General features: G+C 36.0%; 1 protein-coding gene across 8 annotated transcripts in view; it reads right to left on the bottom strand.

Moving 5' to 3' along the window:
* The window catches only part of AFAP1 (actin filament associated protein 1), a 231,522-nt gene that overhangs the window by 62,774 nt on the left and 147,381 nt on the right, over positions 1 to 21,367 (bottom strand). For 5 of the 8 annotated variants that reach the window (XM_074274082.1, XM_074274078.1, XM_074274077.1 and 2 more), the window contains exons 7-9: positions 18,621 to 18,713; positions 16,216 to 16,297; positions 8,180 to 8,329 (exon numbers count right to left, since the gene is read on the bottom strand). In XM_074274082.1, coding sequence (XP_074130183.1) covers positions 8,180 to 8,329; positions 16,216 to 16,297; positions 18,621 to 18,713 — 325 coding nt within the window. The remainder of the gene's footprint in view (positions 1 to 8,179; positions 8,330 to 16,215; positions 16,298 to 18,620; positions 18,714 to 21,367) is intronic. The other 3 variants (XM_074274085.1, XM_074274080.1, XM_074274083.1) reach the window with 1 other exon arrangement.

The raw sequence follows: 21,367 nt of genomic DNA on the forward strand, positions 1-21,367 counted from the left end.
AAATTTACTCAAGAGACTCTGTGGTCTTCTTGTGTTTACAAAAGACAAGATCCTATGCTTCAGTTGACTTTTAAACTATTTCTCAAAATAACATACTCAAAGACAAAAGGGTAAGAAACCTAAACAGAGAAAAGAGTGGAAGTGACTTATCCAAAATCCCTTGACACATTTGTAGCACAGTCAGGATTGTTTCTCTAGTCTAAGGTAAAGATAGCAAGTAATGGTGCTCTCAATTAAACGGATCCTCATAAACACAAGTTAGGTTTTCCCATCATACTTTTCCCATCTGTACATGGAGAGTTTTTTGGCTGTTTCAACAGAAAAAAAAAAAAAAGTCCCAAAGGAAGACTTGGGAGGTGAAAGCCATTTAAGTGTTTGGTTTTTTTGTTTGTTTGTTTGTTTGTTTGTTTTTAAGTGCATGGCATAGGCTACAAAATACAAACAGGAGACAGATAGTCCCTGATCTCATTGAGCAACATTTCCTCCACATACGCACACCCCAATTTATTTAGGACCTCTTCATCACCCTTTCTGTTTCATAATTAAGTGCTCTAAGTATGATCTGCCTAAGTTAGTTGAGTTGGGTAAGAAACTTGGTTTTCTCATTTCAATGTATGCCTCTTCTTCAAACAGCTAGGAGATGATTGTCAAATTTAAATCAATCACGGACATTTGCTCAGATTGTGGGCCAAGCTGCAGTAGTACTAGCAGTACTAGTAGTACTAGCAGTAATGGTAGTATGGTAGCAGCAGTAGTAATGGTGGTGGTGATAGTAGTAGTACTAATAGAAATAGTGATGGTGGTATTAGTAGTAATGGTAGTAATATAATATGAGCAGTAGTGGTGGTGGTAATAGTGACAGTAACAGTGGTAGTAACGATGGTAATAGTAGTAGTAGTAACATAGTAGCAGGTGGTAGTATGGTAATAGTAATAGTAGCAGTGGTAGTAATAATGATGGTAATAGTAGTAGTAATAAAGTAGGAGCAGTGGTGGTAGTGGTAATAATAGCAACAGTTATAGTAGTAGTAGCAATACTAATAGTAGTGGTAGTAATAGTAGTAATAGTAACAGTAGCAATGGTAGTAGTAATGTTGGTAATAGTAGTAGTAATAATATAGTAGGAGCAGTGGTGGTAGTGATAGTAATAGTAGTATTAATGATAGTGATGGTAATGTAGTAATAGTAATAGTAGTGGTGGTGATGGTAATAGTAGCAGAGGTAGTAGTGATGATAGTGGTGATCTATTACTAATATTATTATGCCTCCTCCCTCACCTCACAGTGGTCATGGGATCTCAAAAGCTATGTTGGCTGAGCTCCAGTTCTGGAAGATAGTTTTCTGTTGTTTTTGTTCAGTCATTATGTCCAACTCTACATGACACTATTTAGAGTTTTCTCAGCAAAGATACTGGAGTAGTTTGACATCTCTTTCTCATTCATTTTACAGATGAGGAAACGGAAGCAAACAAGGTGAAGTAGCTTCTCCAGTAAGTGTTTGAGGTCAGATTTGAACTGAGGAAGATGAGCCTTTCTAAGTTCAGGCTTGACATTCTATCCACTGCACTAGCTGGCATTGAATGTAGACAAAGCAACAAAAAAAGTAAGTACCTATCCTCTTGGGACCTATTGATTATCTCAGCACTTATAAATCACATTACCTTTGCTCTTCTAAATGCATATTCTCTGACTTCACTCATTAGAATATCAATTTCTTGAGGACAAAACCTGTTCTCGTTTTTGTTTTTTCTATAACCAGCACCTAGTATATTGTAATTGCTATAACAAATGTTTCTTGAATTGAATTGGATCATGTTTTAGGCTCTGGGAGGAGGATGTTCTAGATACTAACTCACTGGCCCAAAAGAATTAATGTTTGTCCTAAAGCGATTTAATTTCCACACAGGATATAATTTATTCCCAAGATTGCATTTGGCCAAATGTCATCAAAACACCATGACTCCTCTGGAAAATGATGTACTAGACACAGCAGGCATTGTTAGTATATTGGAGAAAAGAAAAGGATTCCTGGATTTAGTCTCTGGCTTTCCAGAAGCTGTCCAATTTATATTTAGTATGTTTCTATTTCAAGTAGAATTAATACAAATAGGAGATTGAATGACATTTTACTTAAACCTGAAATTTTTATGAAATGACTGATCCTTTATCTTCTTCCTCAGATTTCTTTTTAGTCCTCAAAGGAGAAAGTAATAAATCACACTAGTCAACAATCCCAGCTTTTTATGTTTTGAACAACACTATCATTTCTTGTTTTAAATTTTTTGGATATTGCCTCTGATTGTGGAGTTATAACTTCAGAGGTTTGATCAAAATAATACATCAAGGATCCTGAGTACCTGGCAGCTTCCTCAAAATGGGAAATCCAAATGCCAGGAGAAGAGAAAGGGATTTGTAGAAAGGAGATTTAGATTTGAAACATGATTAGGCCTCTTAAAAAAACAACCTGTTCCCATGACCAAGATATTCCACAAGCCTAGACCTCAAGTTCTTTACTGAAAATGAGGGGGTTGGCTTAGATCATTTTTAAGATTCCACTCAACTCTCATTTTTCTTTGATCTAGGGATAGATATGGACCCTTGCATACATTCAGCAGCTCCCCACCTCAAATATCTTTGCCTGGGTAAAATCTTTCACTTCTTCAGAAATCTCCCAAAAGATGAACCAAAGCAGGGGCTGTCACTTTTCCCAATGGAAATCCTAAGTCAGTGTTTTTCATTTCCTAATAGAAGAAAGGTAAGATATTGTAGCTGTCTTGGAAAATTGGGCAAATGTGACCTTTTTTTGACTTAAAAAATTTCTTGTCAAAATTCAAATATTCTAGAAAGGGCAGGATTCATTGAGCCAACCAGCTGATGCTTGAGCAAGGTTTAGAATTCCATTATTTTAGAACTGAAAGCAGTCTTAGAAGATACCTTTTGTTTCCCAAAAATACCTCTAGATCTACATAGGATAACATATACAGAGCTGAAAGATACCAGGGGTCATCAGATCCAATGCACTCATTTTATATACCAGGTCTTCTTACACTTTTTCCAACTCTGACCCCTTTTCACCCAAGGAATTTTTACATGACCTAGGTATATAGGTATATAAAATAGGTATACAAATAAAATCTTTACTGATAATAAATCATAATTTCACAGCCTTCCCATTCAGGTATGAGACCCATTTAGGGTCATGAACCAGTTTAAGAAGAGAGGTTATAAATGAAACAATTAATGCACAGAGAGGATTCTAACACAGTTAATGTCTGAGGCAGAATTTGAACTTGGGTCACTCTGACTCCAAGCCCAGTACAACATTGGTTTTAAAGACAAACAAAAACAGGTACTAAGATGGAGATAAATGATTCCTGTTGGGCACATATTGATTTAGAAAATCCCAAATTAACAATATCTATTTCTTATTGAGTTTTTGTTTATTTTGCTATTTCCCCATTACATTTTAATCTGGGATATTTCTACCAACCCAGAAATATAGTAGGCAGTAGTCTGATATCTGCCTTATATCATGTCTCTCAGATTCTTATTAACCTTAACATTGTACAAATGCCTCAGCTTCCCCATCTGTAGTTTCTTCATCTGTAAGGTGATACGGTAGGACATGATAAGCTAACTTTTGGTGACATTTTATAATAAACTCTATCCAGTACATAAAAGTCCTGTTTAACATCCTCAGCAGTTGCTTAGTCAACCTCTGCTAGAGTATTTCCAGAGACAGAAAACTCATTATCTTATGAGCCAGTCCAGTCCATTTTTAGATTGCTTCAGTTGTGAAAAAGCTTTTATATTTTCCTGAGCACAAATTTCCTGCCCTGTAATTTCCTATCTTTGGCTCTGACTGTATCCTCTGGGACCAAGTAAAATAATGTTGATTATCCCTCTTCCAAATGACAATTCTTTACATATCTGGGACAATGATCATTGATTCAATCAGCTGGTCCTTTCCCTCCCTCCCAGCTTCTCCAAGTTTTCTCTTCTCCATGCTAGACTTTCAATCTCTACAGACAGTCCCCATGTGGGATTAAATCCTCCACTCCTCTCATCACACTTCTTGTTGTTCAGTTATTTCAGTCATGTCCAACTCTTTGTGACCGTTTGAGATTTTCTTGGCAAAGATACTGGAGGTTGCCATTTCCTTTTCCAGATCATTTTATAGATGAGGAAACTGAGGCAAACAGGGTAAAGTGACTTGCCCAGGGTTACACAGCTAGTGTCTAGTTCTGAGACTAGTTCTGAATTCCTAAGTTCACCCAATATGGTTTCCAGGATAACTATAATAACTTCCCTTTTATCATATTAGGAAATAAAAAATACTAACTTGGTGTTTCCATTTGGAAAAGTGCCAGTCTTTTCTCTGGTTCATCTTTTGGGAGATGAAAGAATTGACGAGGCAGAACTACTTGAAGTAGGGAACTGCTAAGTGTGAGAAGGTCCATATCTATTCCTATGATCAAATAATATCAGATCTGGGTAGAACCTTAAAAATTATCTAATCCAATCCTTTTTATTTTACAGATACAAAAATTGAGCTCTAGAGCTATGGGGTAACTTCTTGACTTCAGGCTCAACACTGTCTACTGCACCATCTGGCTACCTAGGTGATTCATCACGCTAAGGACCCTAAACTGGATGCACTCCACAATTTTTGACATCTTTCCCAAAAGAGGTGTCCCCAATTGTATACAATCCAGATGAGTCTGAATAGCGCATTCCCATGTTACATTTCAGAGGGTGATTAAGTGATATACCAATGATTACTCAGACAACAGATAGTCATAAACTGAGATGCTCCCCACGAGGTCACTTCTTGCCCTCTCATCACACTGACTCTTCTACCTCAATTAATCAAAAAAAAATACTTACTCTGTGCCTGACACAATGATCAATATTTCAAATACAAGTACATACATAAGCCAAGTTGCCTCTCATGCATATATTATCTAATTCAATCTTATCAGGAAGAACTGATGTTTTTATCTACCATTTACAAATGAGGAAAATGAGGCTCAAGGAAATTAGCAATTTGTGCATAGCCACACAGGTAAGTGTCAGAAGTAGGCACTGAACTTAGGGCTTTCTGACCCTAAGAACATAAGTATTTCTCTGTAGCTCCATCACCCATTTGAATGTTGTGGTTATCTCCATCAGAATACCCCCTACAAGGATAGACATTAAGCACAAAAATGTTGAACATTACAGTGCCTAGCACACAGTGGTCACTTAGTAAATGCTAGCTGAGAGAATGAACTGAATTTAAAAAAAAAAACAATAAATTTCTGTTAAACATCTATCATGGGCAAACCTTGCAATGGTAAAGGAGGTAAAGGGAATTCTCTCCATGCATGAAATTGTGTTAATTCCTTCACTCAACAAAATTATAGTCCCTGTCACTATGCTATGTGCAATGAAGGCACTGAGATCTTCAATTTTCTTTAAGGTAACAGATTTGACTTTGAAAGCTGCCAAAAGAACAGATCTAGTAAATAATAAAACTGGGGAATTTTATTTTGGGTGTGGCTATAAAATGTCAAGATGTATTTTCTGGTGCAGTTGTTAACTATGGTCAGATGATAACTTCCCAAAAGGCATTTCAAAATAGTTTTGATGAATAGAAGCATGATAGGAATAAATGTAGCTTCCTCTACTCCATTCCCCCCCCACACCATGTGAACTATTTTGGAGATGCTTAAAATTATCTGAAAGAGTAAGTCTGGATCTATTTGTTAAAGAATTGTCCTTATTGATTATTAAGAACATCTTAAATTGCTTCTCTATTGGTAGCAAGTTCTTTAAAGAACTTCAATCACTGAGTTAAGTCAGCTGAGAGTATATTTTTGATCTGAAATCCTCAAATCACATGCTTGGGTGTTCACTAGGGTCATTTCCATCTGGGACCAGTGCTGATCATTCTAAGTATCCCTAAAAAGCAGTATTTGTCTGTCATCTGACCAGAAGCACTTCTCAGTTCTGTGGTGTTTTCTGAGAAGTTAAACATTTAAGTTTGGATAGGTTGTCTGGAAAGTCTTTTTAATTCCACCATTCCATGTTCTAAAGTCATTTCTAGCTCTTTCTTACATTCTCAGATCACCTTCTGCTTTAACTTTCCATGTTCTATGTTCTAATATTCTGTGCTCTCAGGTCCTTCCTAATTATGGCATTCTAGATTTTAAAGTCCTTTCCAGCTCTGACATTCTTCAACAGAATGTTTGCTATACATCCATCATTCCTCCTATTGTTGGGTCTGCCATTTTTTTTCTTTATTCTCAGATCTCTTTTAGCTGCGTCCTTCTGTGATTCTCTGATTCTGCAATATTGTAGTTAAAAACACATAATAATCCCACTTTTCAGGAGTCTGGCTCACTGATCTGCCTTCCAAGTGGGAGGTCTGTTTTTCTTATATTCATTTTATCAGTGAAAATCTACAGAGATCCAGCTGTTCCCACTGTATTTCATAGAAGAGTTGAGTTTCGAACTCACAGCACCTCATCCCTGCCATGGCTGTCTTCTATCAGCCCAACTAGTTCAGAATTTCCTCTCTGTGCAGAGCAGCAGCTGCAGCAGGCTCAATCTGGCAGGGTTTGTGTGCTGGGCCTCTACTGAGGTCATCCTTTTGCTTGATACTTCACAGCTGGGCTTACGGCTGGAAATAGGTCTTTTCAAAAAATTTTCTTTTTACTGACATCCAAAAGAAAGCATTTGTTTGATTTCTACTTTCTCATCCTCTGAATGCAAAATTAAGTGGCAATTTAAAAATTTTATGCAAGAAAGATATTCCTTCCAAAGAACCAAAATCTGAAAAAAGTTGATGATGCATTTCAAAAGAAACACACATGGGTAATTATAGGGCTACTGATTTACAGTGATCGGATATGCCTCCGACAGACACTCTGCAAAACTTTTTATTTGACTAGATGCTCACAAATAGAAACCTAGCCTTGTTGAGTTAGAATTAGTTAAGTAAAATTAATTGCCAAGTCTTCCAAATATACTCCCTTGCAGAGTGTGGGGCCTTCCTATCTCAACTTCACTCCTGCTCTGATCTCTCACTAAGTCTGTCATACCATTCCCTAAGTTGGGCAATTCCACCATCTGTGTTTCCTTCTTGAAATCCCAGGTTTTAGTATCCTACCAACTGGGTTCACTAAAAATCCTTAGGAAGATAAGACAATCATAGGATGTTAGAGTGAGAAGGGACCTGAGACAACATTGTCAAATCATAAGATTTTAAGTGCAAAGAGGGAAAAGAAATCATCTAATAATTCTAATAATGACTTTACAGAGGAGAAAGCCCAGGGTTTACCCAATAATACATGTTTAGCAAATAACAGGACCAGGATTCAAACACATGGCTTCTTCCTCTCTAACAGTCCCTCAAAATCTCAAAATTTTCTAAGATTCTCTCATTCTAATAATAAAAATGAATTTGTTTATTATAAAAACAATTCTGCCAGTTACTATCACCTCCCTGAAATTCTCTCCTCTGCTGCTTCTTGACACAAAAATTCTCAAAACTTCCTCCACTTGCCTCTCTAGGAATTACCACTTAATATCTTGCATTCCGGCTTTACAACCACCATTCTAACAAAGCTTAGTACCAAAGATCTCTTATTTGCTAAATCCACTATCTTATCTCCTTCTTTATCCTCCTTTGACCTCAAGAGCTTTCAACATTGATGACCTCTGTCCCTAAAACTGTTCTCTCTTGATTTTTCCAGATACCTTTGCCTTGGTTTTTTCCCTATCTCACAAACTGCTTCCACTCAGTCTCCTTTCTCTTCTTCTTCTATATCCCAGGGCTCAGTTCTCAGCTCTCTCTTCATTTGCCCTTGGAAATCCATGTTTCATTCACATAATTTTCACAATTTAGAAAGCAGCCAAACAAGCCTTTGTGTGGTTTCTCACATATAGCACTTCGTCTCCCACCTGGTAGTCTCTACATTGGCAATCCTCCATGCAAAGAATGTATTGCTTTCTTCCCTCTCTCTTGGAAGAAGTCTTACTGATAATGAATGCAAAGGTCAAATTTGTTCAGCCATAATTAAAATTATAAAAGAGGTGAGACCTTAACAGAAATGCTGGTATGGAGGTAAAATTCGGTACTCCCAAAGAAGAGAGAAAATAACCCCCCATCTAAAGTTTCCCAAAACACCCTCTTACCACAGGTGGGCACATCTTCCTCAGCTGACGAGGTCTGTTCATCTGTTGACGGTTTTTTCTTTCCTAGACCAATGATCTTGGTAATCTTTTTTCCAGTGACTTTTGTCACTGTCCCCTTGGCTTCTGACTTTGAACTTTTTTTCCTTTTAACTATAAAAAAGGGGGAAAAATCCATAAGTGTATTGTATCAAAGCAATTGGATCTTATGTCTAGAGATAAAAGAAACCTTACTATTCTGGGCTCCACAAGGTATATGGACAGATTACAGGGGATCCTTAGTTGAGAAAATAATTACATCTCTATTTTCACTAGCCTCTAATACAAATTTAAAATCTCATTTGAGTATTGAGTATGAGTTTTAAAAAAAAAGAAGAACAACTCAACCCACTTTCAGACTTTACCAGATAATCAAAGGCTGGCTACCCATGACACAAAAGGATTAAGTACTTCTGTCTTAAAGACCATTCAAGTGAATCCCATCATTTTACAAATGAGGACAAAAAAGCTCAGGTGGGTTAAAACACCTCCTTGTGGCCAAACATTTAGTGTCCTCTTTAGTGAGGATTTGAACCAAGATTCCTTGAGTCTAGGGTCATCACCAATGCCATCAACTTCCTCAACTATGCTCCCCTCCTTAAAATATATCAAACTATCAAGTATGGATAGAAAGGGCAAATCCAATCTTAAAATGATGATAATATTATTAGAAAATAACATTTACATTATGTTTTATGGCTTACAAAACTCTTACAAAAAGAGTCATATTATTTGACTTAATCATCATGGTAACTTTGAAGAAGGCGGGTTAATAAGTGGGATAGCTCCAAATTCCATTCTCCTTCCACTATATTATAATGATCATGAAAAATATCACACCAGGCTTTTGGGAAAAAGGAGACACTTTTGAAAAGATTCAAGCAATCAATTAAGTAGCCTTTATGGCCTCTTCCATAAAGGAAGATCTTTGATCCAAGTGATTTGATTTGATTGCACATAATCTCCCATCCTCCATTCCTATTTAGAATATATACTCCTTGAGGTTAGGATCTTTTTTAGTTTTTGGTTGTTCTTTATATACCTAATGTTTAGCATAGTGCTTATAACATAGAGGTTTTTAAGTGGAAAAGGAGCATTTGAATCCAGTTCCTCTGGTTATAACCCAAGGCTGTTTCTGCTACACAATGCCTTCCTGGATTACTTCTTTAAAATTTCTTGACACTGTGTTGATACCAAGGAAGTATGTGAAGCCATCCATTAATCATCTCTGGCTCTTCCTATAGGATCCACCCACCTCCTTTTTCTGCCACATGTGTGACTGATGGCATCCTTTCTGTAATTTCTTCCAAACAATTCCTTCTTGATAATATGTGGTAACCAACCCACACCCGCCATATGCCTCTCCATTGTCCTCTGGGTGACCCTCAGCTTTTAATCCTACAGAGGCTATGGTATTCCATGACTCACAGTCACAGAGCACCACCAGAAGAATTCTGAAGCTAAAAAGATGAGTCTTTGTTTCAGGAAGAAGCTAGAGGTCATTCATTATAAGCACTACATAATTTCCCAAAGGCAAGCCCACCCCCTTCTCTCCTCTTCATTTCTGGCCCCAGTTCATTATCATTCTTGGATTGCATAAACTTTTATTTATTCTCTGTCTCTGTCTCTGTCTCTGTCTCTGTCTCTGTCTCTGTCTCTGTCTCTCTCTCTCTCTCTCTCTCTCTGAGTCTATCCATATGTGTCTCTCTGTCTCTATCTCTATCTTTGTCTCTTTCAACCTTTTGTATTATCTCTGTCTTTCTGGTCTCAGTTTCCACTACCCTATGTTTTCTCCATGAAGAAACTGAAGTGCTTTGTTATTGAGTGGTTGTTATTCTTTTGTTGGCTTCTTGTACAAAGCAGAGAAGGCTGACCAAAATTCAAAATAAGCAAGACCTATACTGTTTTCTCAAAACAAACAAACAAACAAAGATCAAAGGCCTGCATGATAATACTAAAAATTTGGACACTGGACTCATACACAGTAAAACAAACAAAGGGCCCTATTCAAAAATAAAACATCCAAATCTATTTATGATATTTATCTAAAGGCTTATTTGTACTATAATTATCATTTGACATACTGGTTTAATGGTAGGGTAACTTGTATCCTGTGTGTTCAGCCTAAGCTATGACACTCCAAAGAAACAGTGGATGACCTTCCTCAGAACCTTTCCTAAACTGAGATTTCATTTAAATATCAAGAAGATAACTTCATACCAGATTTAAGCTAAATGTGAAGAAGGACTCCTACAGCTTTTAGGTCAAAACCCAGACAAACAGGACGGAGAGAGAAGAGAGGAAGAAAAGACAGGGAGAGAGAAAAAGAAAGACAGAGACAGAGACAGAGAAATAGAGACAGAGAGACAGATGAGATTTGGTTGCATATGGTGATATGAACAACATAGGTCCTGTTATCCTGCATTACAAAGTAGTTCATCATCACAGGGTTGGACACGATGTGACCTTTTATTTTTATCCCCAGAAATTCAGGAAGAAACAACAATTGAGGGACAGGGACCTGAGAAATCTCAGATCTTGTTCAGTCCCCAATAAGCCATCAGGGACTGGAAGAAAAATCAGAACATACTTCCAAGGTATCATAGAAATAATCAGGAATATAGAGAGATAATGTGGTATAATGGACAGAGACTTTAAAAATAGTTCTTTCAGAGGTCTAGGCAAAGTCCAACTCTGAGTAAATCACCTCTTCTCAGTGCCCAAAAGTTGCCTGATCTCAGAGGTCCTAATACCAGTCAAATTGCACATCTAGTTTAAAACAAATGATATTGTGAAATTTGATTTCTTTAACAAGTTAGCCCATACAAACTAATTCATGAGAAGTATAGTAAGTAGATTGAGAGATGACCTCAAAGCTAGGAAGAACTGGGTCTTTGATCTCATCAATGAAATGTATAACTATGTGACCCTAAATATCTTGTTTCTACAAGATAGATCCACAGCTATATTGTTAGAGGTAGTCTTCTCACCTAGTGTTCCTTAACTTAATGAAACCATGGATTGGGGAGGGGGGGAAGGGGAAATAAATAAATCCACAAAATCACAGAATGTGGGAGGTATAAAATACTTTAGAAAAAAATTACCTAGAATGTTAGTTAGAAGGGACCATGGGAATCCTGTAGCTCAAGGCACTCATTTTATAGATAAAGAAACACTTATTTAAAAAAAAATAAAAATAAAAAAAAGCAAAGAATTCTTAATCTACTCCACAGCCCATAGTAGAAAATACAATGAGTTTTCCTGAGTGGGTTACTGAAAAACATATGCAGGAACAAAACACATTTTAAACTTTTATGCAATCTACATATTTAACATTTGTGCACCCAGCCTACAACCTAAGCAGGAAAATGTGAACAACCTAAATGCATGCCTTTAAACTCTACAAATCATTTTATCAGGGTGGGTGGGGGGTGAGTTATTATCACCCAAAGTATTTATTCAATGCTTTTTGCCAATAGTTCCCTGCCTAAACTAGCTTATAATAGATCTGTGAAGTGATGGGTGTGGACACGTCCAGTCCTGTTAGTTCTGCCCCAAGGGTCTCCACTCTCTCAGACTCTTCTCTTTTTACATAGAAAGTCATTTTAATGAGATGCACACCCAGGCTCATTATTTTTGCATTATATGGTTTACTTTGCCAAAACTTAAGGGATGGATCCATCACCCTTGAAAGAAAAAGGAGGGAAAAGAAGAGGAATTCTTCAGGGAAAGCAAGTCATTGTGGCTTTGGACAGATGTGTACTGGAATGTTCCAAACCAGGAGGAGCAACTGGATTTCAGGATGAGCTCTAGGAGGCAGTGAAATAAGCCCCTATTGTGGTGCTAATTGTCTAGAACCTTATAAATTGACAAAAGAAAAATATGGGTTCTGAATTAAAACCAGAAGAAGACTAAAAGAACAAGGATATATACAACATGGAGAACTTGTACCACAGAATCAGAGCACATAACAGTAAAAAGTGACTTAAGAGAACATGTAGTCTAACTCTCTCCATTAACAGATGGGGAAATTGAGGCTCAGAGAAAAAAAGGACTTCTCATAGAATCACAGACTCTAATAGAATTAAAGTGAACTTGAGGGACTACTTCCCATCCAATTCAGAAATCTTTTCAACAAACAGCAATGGCCACATCTAGACTTTGCCTGCACACTTCTGTGCAAAAATCATAGGCATTTAGACTTAGAACAATAAAGGACTTAGTGGTCGTCTGGTCCGCCCACACTATTTTTAAAAATTTGGAAACTGAGACCTAGAGAGATTAAGTGACCTGATCAATAATAATCAAATGGCAAAATCAGGTCAAACCACTGTTCTGTCTCCAAATGCAGCATTCTTTGCATTATACCACACTGACCACAGAATGAATGATGTGAGCCTTCTGTATCTCCTCCGCTGTCTCTTGACTATACTCCTACAGCCCACTTCCTAAATTCTTGAGCTCTTCCTTGAACTCTCATTTTGTACAAGGGCCCAGACCCTTCCTTCCACCCCCACTGTCTGTCAGCCCCCTTCTATGTTTTCTTTTTCTTTTAGAATGTAAGTTCCCCAGAAGGCAGGAACTATTTTTCTTTTGGTTTATATTTGAATCTCCCAGTGTCTGGCAGATGAGATAAGATGAGATGAGATGAGATGAGATGAGATGAGATGAGATGAGATGAGATGAGATGAGATGAGATAATGTAACATAACTTAACATAATGTAACACAACATAATAAAACATAACATAATGTAACAATATAAAATGACATGATATATGATATAACAATAAAATATAATTTAATGGCTACTTAATAAATACTAATAATATTTAATCTTTTTAAAATCTAAATTTAATCTAATAAAATTAATCAAATAAAACACTGCTTAACCCACATTAGCTCTCTTTACACGACACTGAAAAAACTAACTTTCTAAGAAACCTTACTTGCCCCAAATAATAAACAAGAATATACATTTCTAAAGTACCTTTAAGTTCACATAGTGCCTTCCCCACAAAAGTTTTATGAAACAGGCTGTGGTATTCATTAACTATTCCCTTTTTACAAATAAGAAAATTAAGGGACTCCACAAGATGAATTGACTTTCCCAGAAATATACTGTTATAAAGTTAAAAAGGAGATTCAAATACACATCTCTTCTGACTCCAAGACCAGCCCTCTATCTGTTGACTTTCTTTTAAAAACTGAAATGATCCGTGAGCTTTCAATGCACTTTTATTTATACCGTTGTATAAGGTGGGGCTATGGGCAAAAGTATCAGAGCAAAAGAGTTGTTTTTAATTTATCAAAATGTCTGGAGGTAGAACTTACTTACAAATATCCAAACTTGCAGAAAGAGAAACAAAGAAAAACAAAACACTCAGAGTAGAAAACTTCCATTTTTAAACACTACATGGAGACTGCAGTCTATTTCCTGTCAGAGTCAAACTTAAAGATAGCTTTCCTGTTTTTAATCATATATGACATGCCCTGAGGAAGACATAGATAACACTTTTCCATGAATAACTTCCTAAAGAGAAAAACTATCATTTATTTCCTGGAGCGGAAGGGGGAAGCCACTTGTGATCAAAGCAGAGGTTGTGTCCTTCACCAGGGCACTCTCCACCAGACAAGTAACTCAATCCACATATTGTGAGCCTCTCAGATTAGGATTTTTAGGAATGAAGAGGATTTCCATCTGGGTCATCCTGACTTCAGCTGCATTCCATTCCATTCTCTAAAATACATTTTTATTCAGCACCTACTATGTGTGAAACGTTATGTTTATTGTTTAAGGACACAGCAGTGGAAAACAGAGCAACTTAAAGCTATATATCCCATCTGGGAGAGTACAGTGGGGAGGGAAAAAGTGAATATGATGAAGAAATATGATTTAAGGAAGAAACTGAGAAGAAACAAAAGAGAGACAAGTCAGAGATTTTTTTTTTTTTTTTAGTTCCCATTGGTTCTATTGTCTATGGTAAATACCACTGTCTCCTCAAGCCAGCAATAACCTTTCACCTCACATTATAAGTCATTTGCCATTTTTTATTTTCCATTATATTTCATCTGTCATGCTAGAATGTAAGGGTTATGAGAGCAAAGGCCGCATCTCAGGATTAAGCTTGTGCTGTGTACTTGGTAGGAGCTTAACAAATGTTTGTTGAAATGAAATAGTGATTATCTCAGTTGATTAGAATTGCACTAGTAAGACAAAGGTCCTTAAGCTCATGTCTCGGGATCTGTTGCACCAGTCACCCTTTCCCTAGGCAGGAAATAAACTCCAACTAAGACAAGATGACAAGATCAGAAATTTAGTTTTATTGTTATAATCTTTCCATTGTCCATAATAAACTACAATGAAGGCAGATCTAAGAAACTCTAACAAAATAGACAATGCCAAGAACCCCTCTTTTCAGAATTCTTGACTTCTCCTATAGTAGTCTGACTGATGGAATGCCGGTGGTGTTTCTTCTGCTAATTCCCCAGAATACTATGGATAGCAATGGCCAATGGTAGAAACAATAATGCTCCCACAGTCAGCTTCCAAGTCATTCCAGCTGTTCACTACAGCCACTGTTTAGCAGGTGGTCTCCTGGAAATTTCAAACCAGCTGAGCGATGTCCTACCTATGTCTTCTTAAAACCAATCCTGATTCCCTTCTCAGAATCAATGAATTCTATTTGCATGTACCATTAACATAGACACTATCCCCAAATGGCTTATGCAATGTCACATAAAGAAAAACTCTTCCATGCACTGGGGGTGCAAAGAAAGGCAAAAAACACAATTCTTATTTTCAAGAAACTCTCATTTTTAGGAGGGAGACAAAGTGATACCTGTCTTGTCATGACACCTCTGACTGCTTCTCAGCTCACGACTTTGTTCCAGTGGTCTTCTCAAGATACTGATTGCTTCTGATTCTAGACTTTTCCTCTGAATAGTAAGTTCATCCACAAATCTCAATTTGAGGAAGTCCCCAAACCAGCTGTGTTCACTTCAAACTTAGTGTAGTCTATGACTGCCCCTCTTCCACTCAAACTTGTACCCCACTACGCTCTTCATTTCCTTTTTATATGCTGAATTCAATTATTACAATAAAAGCTCTTTGAAGGTTGGGACTATAAATTTTGCCTTTATTTGTATCCCCAGAACTTAGCATGGCATCTAGCATATACTAAGGACATAATGAAGATTTATCTTCCTATTTCTCTATTTCTGATCATACAAGATGTATACAGAGTATGTGGAAGATAAACAACTTTTTTTTTATATATAAATGAGTTCCATTAGTGGTAAGAGGAATAAAGAGATAAGGGAGTGGTTATCATTTAATTTGTCTAAATTACATTAGAAAAAATACTTTGCAATAATATTCTCAAAATTTGTGACATACACACTCATTTGTGTGTGTGTGTGTGTGTGTGTGTGTGTGTGTGTGTGTGTGTGTGTGTACATAAATCATTCACTCATTACTAAGTTAGAAGTATCATGGACTACCAGACTTTGGTAATGTTATCAAAGATGCATCTTTGCTTGGCTGGTCCTAGGATGGGAAACCAATGAAAGGGTCCTGATACCATAAAACTCTTGGAAGATCTTCAAGCTCAATTAGCTCAACTCTCTCATTTTACTGATTGGAATTCAATTTTCCTTGCAAGGTGAGGTAACTTGCTCAAGAAGGTAATACATAGGATTTGAACTGAGGTCTTAGAACTGCAGATTTATTGCTTTTCCCTTTGTAGTAAACTGTCTTTTTCTTTGTTTTACTAAAAAACCCTTGTTGGGATTAAAATAAAACTCAGACATTAGGAAAATCTGAGAAAGTGAAAACTAATCATAGCTGGGCTTGAAATCTATCAAATCTTTCTTCACTCCACTAAATGGTAAAACAACCCTCTAGCTTCCACATCACTTAAGTTGCTGATCAAATTGGCCTTCAGACCAATGAGACTTTTTATCATATTTGAACAATGGAGGACCATCCTCAAGACTCACCTTGTTCTTTTCCATTGCACATGGTAATTCCATTTTCTGCACCTCCTTCCCCATCTGAACTCGGTCTCTCCGAGGATAGTTTCTGCATGGACAAAAGGATGAGATCATTCCTGTAGCGGTCATATTGGCTCTGCAGTAGGTCAAGCATCAATTAAAATTTTTTTGGAAAGTGAAATCAAAGGGGATCAAGCCCTAATCTACCCAGAAGGTAATCATAAGATACTTAAGAACACAAAGACAGAGTTTGGATGCTTCCAAAACTGTTACAGCACTGGAAATCAAATGAAACACCATCATCCTGCAGTTATTCTAACAGGTGCTGTAGGATCTACTTCACTCTGCTAACTACTTCCATAGGTTTGTTCTACAAAAGACCAAAAAAAAAAAAAAAAAAAAAAAAATATATATATATATATATATATATATATACACACACACACATATATACACACACGTGTATACATACATATACATGTATGTACATACATATGTATACTATATACATATGTATATGTGTATGTACATACATATGCATATGTATGTGTATACTATATACATATGTATGTGTATATATGTATATATATGTATATAGTCTACAAAAGTCATCTGCTCTCCAAAAATGATTCCCCTCAAATTCTGCAGTGCCCTTGATGAGATTCGTTAGGATCTACTAATGGTCCCCTGTCACTATTCAGAGAGGTAAACACTTCCTGGAAAAAAAATACTAACAATTATACTTATAGATACAAATAAGTTCCTATTGGAATCAACTTTTGGCCTCAATTTCTTCATCTGTTAAATGTATGTAGGTATATTTTAAGTTGCTGGGTTTCTTTTAAATATCCATTGAATTCTTAAAATGTGAGTTTTTCCTCACAACAAATTTATGGGGTTAGAGAATATTAATATTATTTTCCCTAAAAATTTCTTCAAATGACAACATTGCCTGCAAGAGTACCATGCATCTCCAGGGAGTTCAAGGACCAGTTGATGTATAAGTTAGTAAAGGTAAGGACCTAGAAAGGAAATATTCTGAGAGAAACTTCAGGACATGTTTTAATTTTGGTTTTTAATTTTTCTTGCTATCCCTTAGCATTTACTATAGTGGCTGACACTAAGAGGGGCTTAATTTGACTCACCTCTTATAATTGTATGTTTTATATAACTCAAAGGAATAAAGAAAGGTCCTTAAGTTAACCAATGGCTTATTTTAGCATTTATCATTTCCTATTATTCTTACCTTCCACTAAATAAAAAAAAATAGAAAGGGATAGGAAAACACAAATAACTGCTTTCCTGTAAAGCACATGTTCAGTGTTTAGTAATAATAATAACAACTCGTGTTTACAAAGCACTTTACAACTCAGATATTGCTTTCATATCCTTTATCGTATTTTAATCTCACAAAAACCCTAGAGATGGACAGGTTGAGGTATCAACACCATGTAATGAGATAGGAAGAACTAAAACTCAGGGAAAAAAAATTGACTTGTCCAAAAGTTAATGAATAAAATTGGGACTAAAAATGAAATCACTATTTCTGATTAGAATCGAAGACCTCTGAGAGCAAGGATGTTTTTATTTTTATATCTGTATCCTTGGGGCCCAACACAATGTCTTACAAACAGTATATGATGGATATATTTTTGATGAATTGGATTTCAGTTAAGTTGTGGGACTGGAACTACAACTTTAGTCTTGTGATTTCAAGCCCAATAATTTTTATACAAACCCAGGGTACTTCTCATGGACTAGGAAACTACATCTATTCCTGATGATATGCTTAGATACTTCATAGTTTCATATGTCTGGTTTCTGATTATCTATCAGAAGAGATTATACTGTCTTCTACATTATCTCATCCTGTGAAATTCATAGAATTGGAAAAGATTTTCTGGGTGGGAATAAGAGAGAGAAAATGAAATAGGAGTGATATTATTTCTATCATACCATGTTGTTCCTCATTCTGTCCAGATGTTTGTGTCTAGGTATTCATCTATTTATTAATCTTTGTGGATCCTCCAAATAGGACCATACAACATTTAAAAAAATTGAAAACCCAAAAATTTGCAATGAAGAGATTAATAGAACTTGTGTTATAAAACTGTGTGGTAGCTCTTGAAAAAGTTAACAATAAATATATATTCTCTTTGAAAAGGGGAGCATGAACAAAAAAGAATTCCCTTGGGAATAAAAGGAATGAGACATTCTTCTTCACTGAGCAAGACTATCCTATTGACTGTAGTTCCACAGTTTATAAAGAGATAACCAAATAGTTTGTCTTGGTCCAATGGAGAGATAAAGCAAGATTACAGATTTTTATGTTCAGTACAAGAGAAATTGAAAGATGGCTTGAATCAGCTAATCTGAAGTTATATTCTTGATCTTCTCTTTCATGATATTACCTTCTCTAGCTCTGTCTTGTGCACTGGGGAACTAGAGGAAGGTCCATCTGAATCAACTGCCCCACTGCAATTGTTGTAGACTTCTTTTATAACCTGAAAATAAAAAGATGTATTTCATGAAAGTGATATAATTCCATAGTAATAATTATTATGATAGTATATAACTTAATTATTAATTTCTATCTGTTATTATTAAAATATTATTAAAATAATAATAACTAGCATTCATACCACACTTTGCAAATCTTCAAGCCAGTTATCCACTATAATACGGACAGACCTAGAAAAGAGCTTAGAACTCAACTTGCCTCTCCATTTTATAGATAAGGAAATTGTGCGCAGAAAGATGTCATTTGTTCAAGATCACATAGCTACCAAATAACAGGAACAAGGACTTGAACTCAGGTCTTTGGACTCTATAAGAAATGTTCTTTCTCTTATTCCATAATATACAACCTAAAGCCACATACTTTTTCAGACTACTGGTACAAAACACCACAATTCTCACAATGAAGAAGAATAAACAGGCCAATATTTAACAGCAGTTAAACATTTTATGGTCTAGTCTTTTCTCTTTCTGTTTTTGGAACCATGTCTGCAATGCTGAGTGAAAGCCTTGCCCTTCCTGGTAAGAAAAGAAATGCAAGAGCCCACAGGGGTAGTTTTGCAACATGATCTCCATAGACACAGTTATATTAATTTGGCTTGGACTGGACTAGAAATGGGATGAGATCCAAGAATAGGACAGCATGTCCAGCCATTCAGTTGCCCCAGCTGCTCTTCTATGAAGAAATAATGAAGTGTTGACCAAAATTCAGATACTGCTCAACGATCTCACTGCAGTGATGTATTTTCTTGGTAGTTAACCATAAAGAACTCAGTGTGGCTCACAATAAAAGCTGTATAATCAATTGTCAATTTAATTCAGCAAAAGTTAAGTGCTTATTCTCCAGGGCAATGAGGAAATGGGGATGGAAATGGGCTCTGCCTTCCACGCTTACCTAAGAAATTTACTGTCTATTGAAGGGAATGAGATATATAAACACAAATAACTTTGGATTAGATTTTGAGGTGAAACATACCACACAGGCTATCTAATCCAATATTGCCTTTTTTTAATAGATAAGGAAAGTAAGGCCCACAGAAATTAACTGGATTTTCCCCAAATTTGGGGAATTTGGACTCATATGATTTGATTCCAATGCAGCCCAAATATGATGCAAGGTATCATGTGACAGGAGAACAGGAAAAAAAAAAAGATCCAGGGCTCTTGAGAAATCTGAGCATGGAAAATGGAAATCTGAGCTGGGACAATCTGGGAAGATTTCATAGATACCACAAGATCTGCAGTAGGCTCTGAAGGCCAATTTTCCATTAATTCTAACATCTTCTTGTCTTGTTCTTTATAATCTATCTTGACTCCATTCAAGAAATTGGACAGGCAAAGAAAAAAACCTTATGATTCAATTTCCTCTGCAGAGACCATCACTATTTCATAAATACCAGAAAATGGCAAGTAATACTTAATAAGATTCCAAAATTCTGTGCAAAGCCTTTTATCCCAATATCATAACTATTTCCCCTGAATGGGTACTTAACAGCCACAAAGGAATATCATTACTAATTTGGTTTCCTATAAGTCCTATATTTCTTTTAACCATTTGAGCATTTTCAAAACTCAAAATTTCTTCACTTGTAAGGGTTGATGAAATCAACTCAAATGTTTTCAGATTTCACAAATGTTTCTGAATTTCACAAAACCCACATCTTGCACAAAGGATTACATACAAGCTTCAAGATGCATGCACACCACATATCTGATTTATGCAGCTAGATGACTTTAAAACTAGTGATTCTCAAGATACTGACACTTTGATAGGAATAAAAATTTCTAGCTCCTTAAATACACTGAAAAAGAAATTTTATCAGAAAATAAAAAGAAATTATAATATAACACAAAAGATATCAATTTGGAACAGCATACATGAATTATTCATTCGTGAGCAGAAGCAAAGATATACACCTTAGTATAGAAGCAAAGGTATACATCTTAGTATCTCCCAAACCACTCTGCTCCCCATGTCATTGGTCCATTTTTGCAAGGTAAAGCTAAAAAAAAAAAGTTGGAGGTATTTTTTATTTAATTAATTTTTGTTTTTACAAATTCATTCTCATTTTCATTTGGAAACCCCAAGACAATCTAGTCTAATCCACCTTATTATATAGATGAGAAAATTGAGAAGAAGGTCACACAGTAGTAAGCAGCAGAGTAAGATTTGCAGTCATATTTATGCTGAATCTAGTGGTCATCATATTATCCTACACTATCCTGGATCAGCCTTTCCATTACAATTTATAGAGGAAGAAATAATTATTTTCTAAGAATGAACTAAGTATGTGCATTGAAATATCCATAATTTGGAGAAAAATTAACCATGATGGAAAAAAGTTCAGGAAAAAAATAATTAAAAGTCTCACGAAGTTATAAGAAACCCAATCTCTTACTCATATCTCTCCATGACACCTTTCCTCTTCCTTTTTTTGTCAGAAAAAGTTCTCTTTTCTTTGAATACATAAAGCACTTTGTTACCTTTCAATGCATGTAATGATGATATTTTCCAAACCAGAATATCAAGATACATGATCTGACAACTCGTGTGTATCTGAATGAGGCAAAATACTTGAAATCTGTTATCCCAAAATAAATCCCTCCATGGAATCTTCCCTTTTAAAAAAAAGTCCAGCAC

Source organism: Sminthopsis crassicaudata, chromosome 6 (assembly GCF_048593235.1).
Source record: "Sminthopsis crassicaudata isolate SCR6 chromosome 6, ASM4859323v1, whole genome shotgun sequence".
Taxonomy (NCBI): Eukaryota; Metazoa; Chordata; class Mammalia; order Dasyuromorphia; family Dasyuridae; genus Sminthopsis; species Sminthopsis crassicaudata.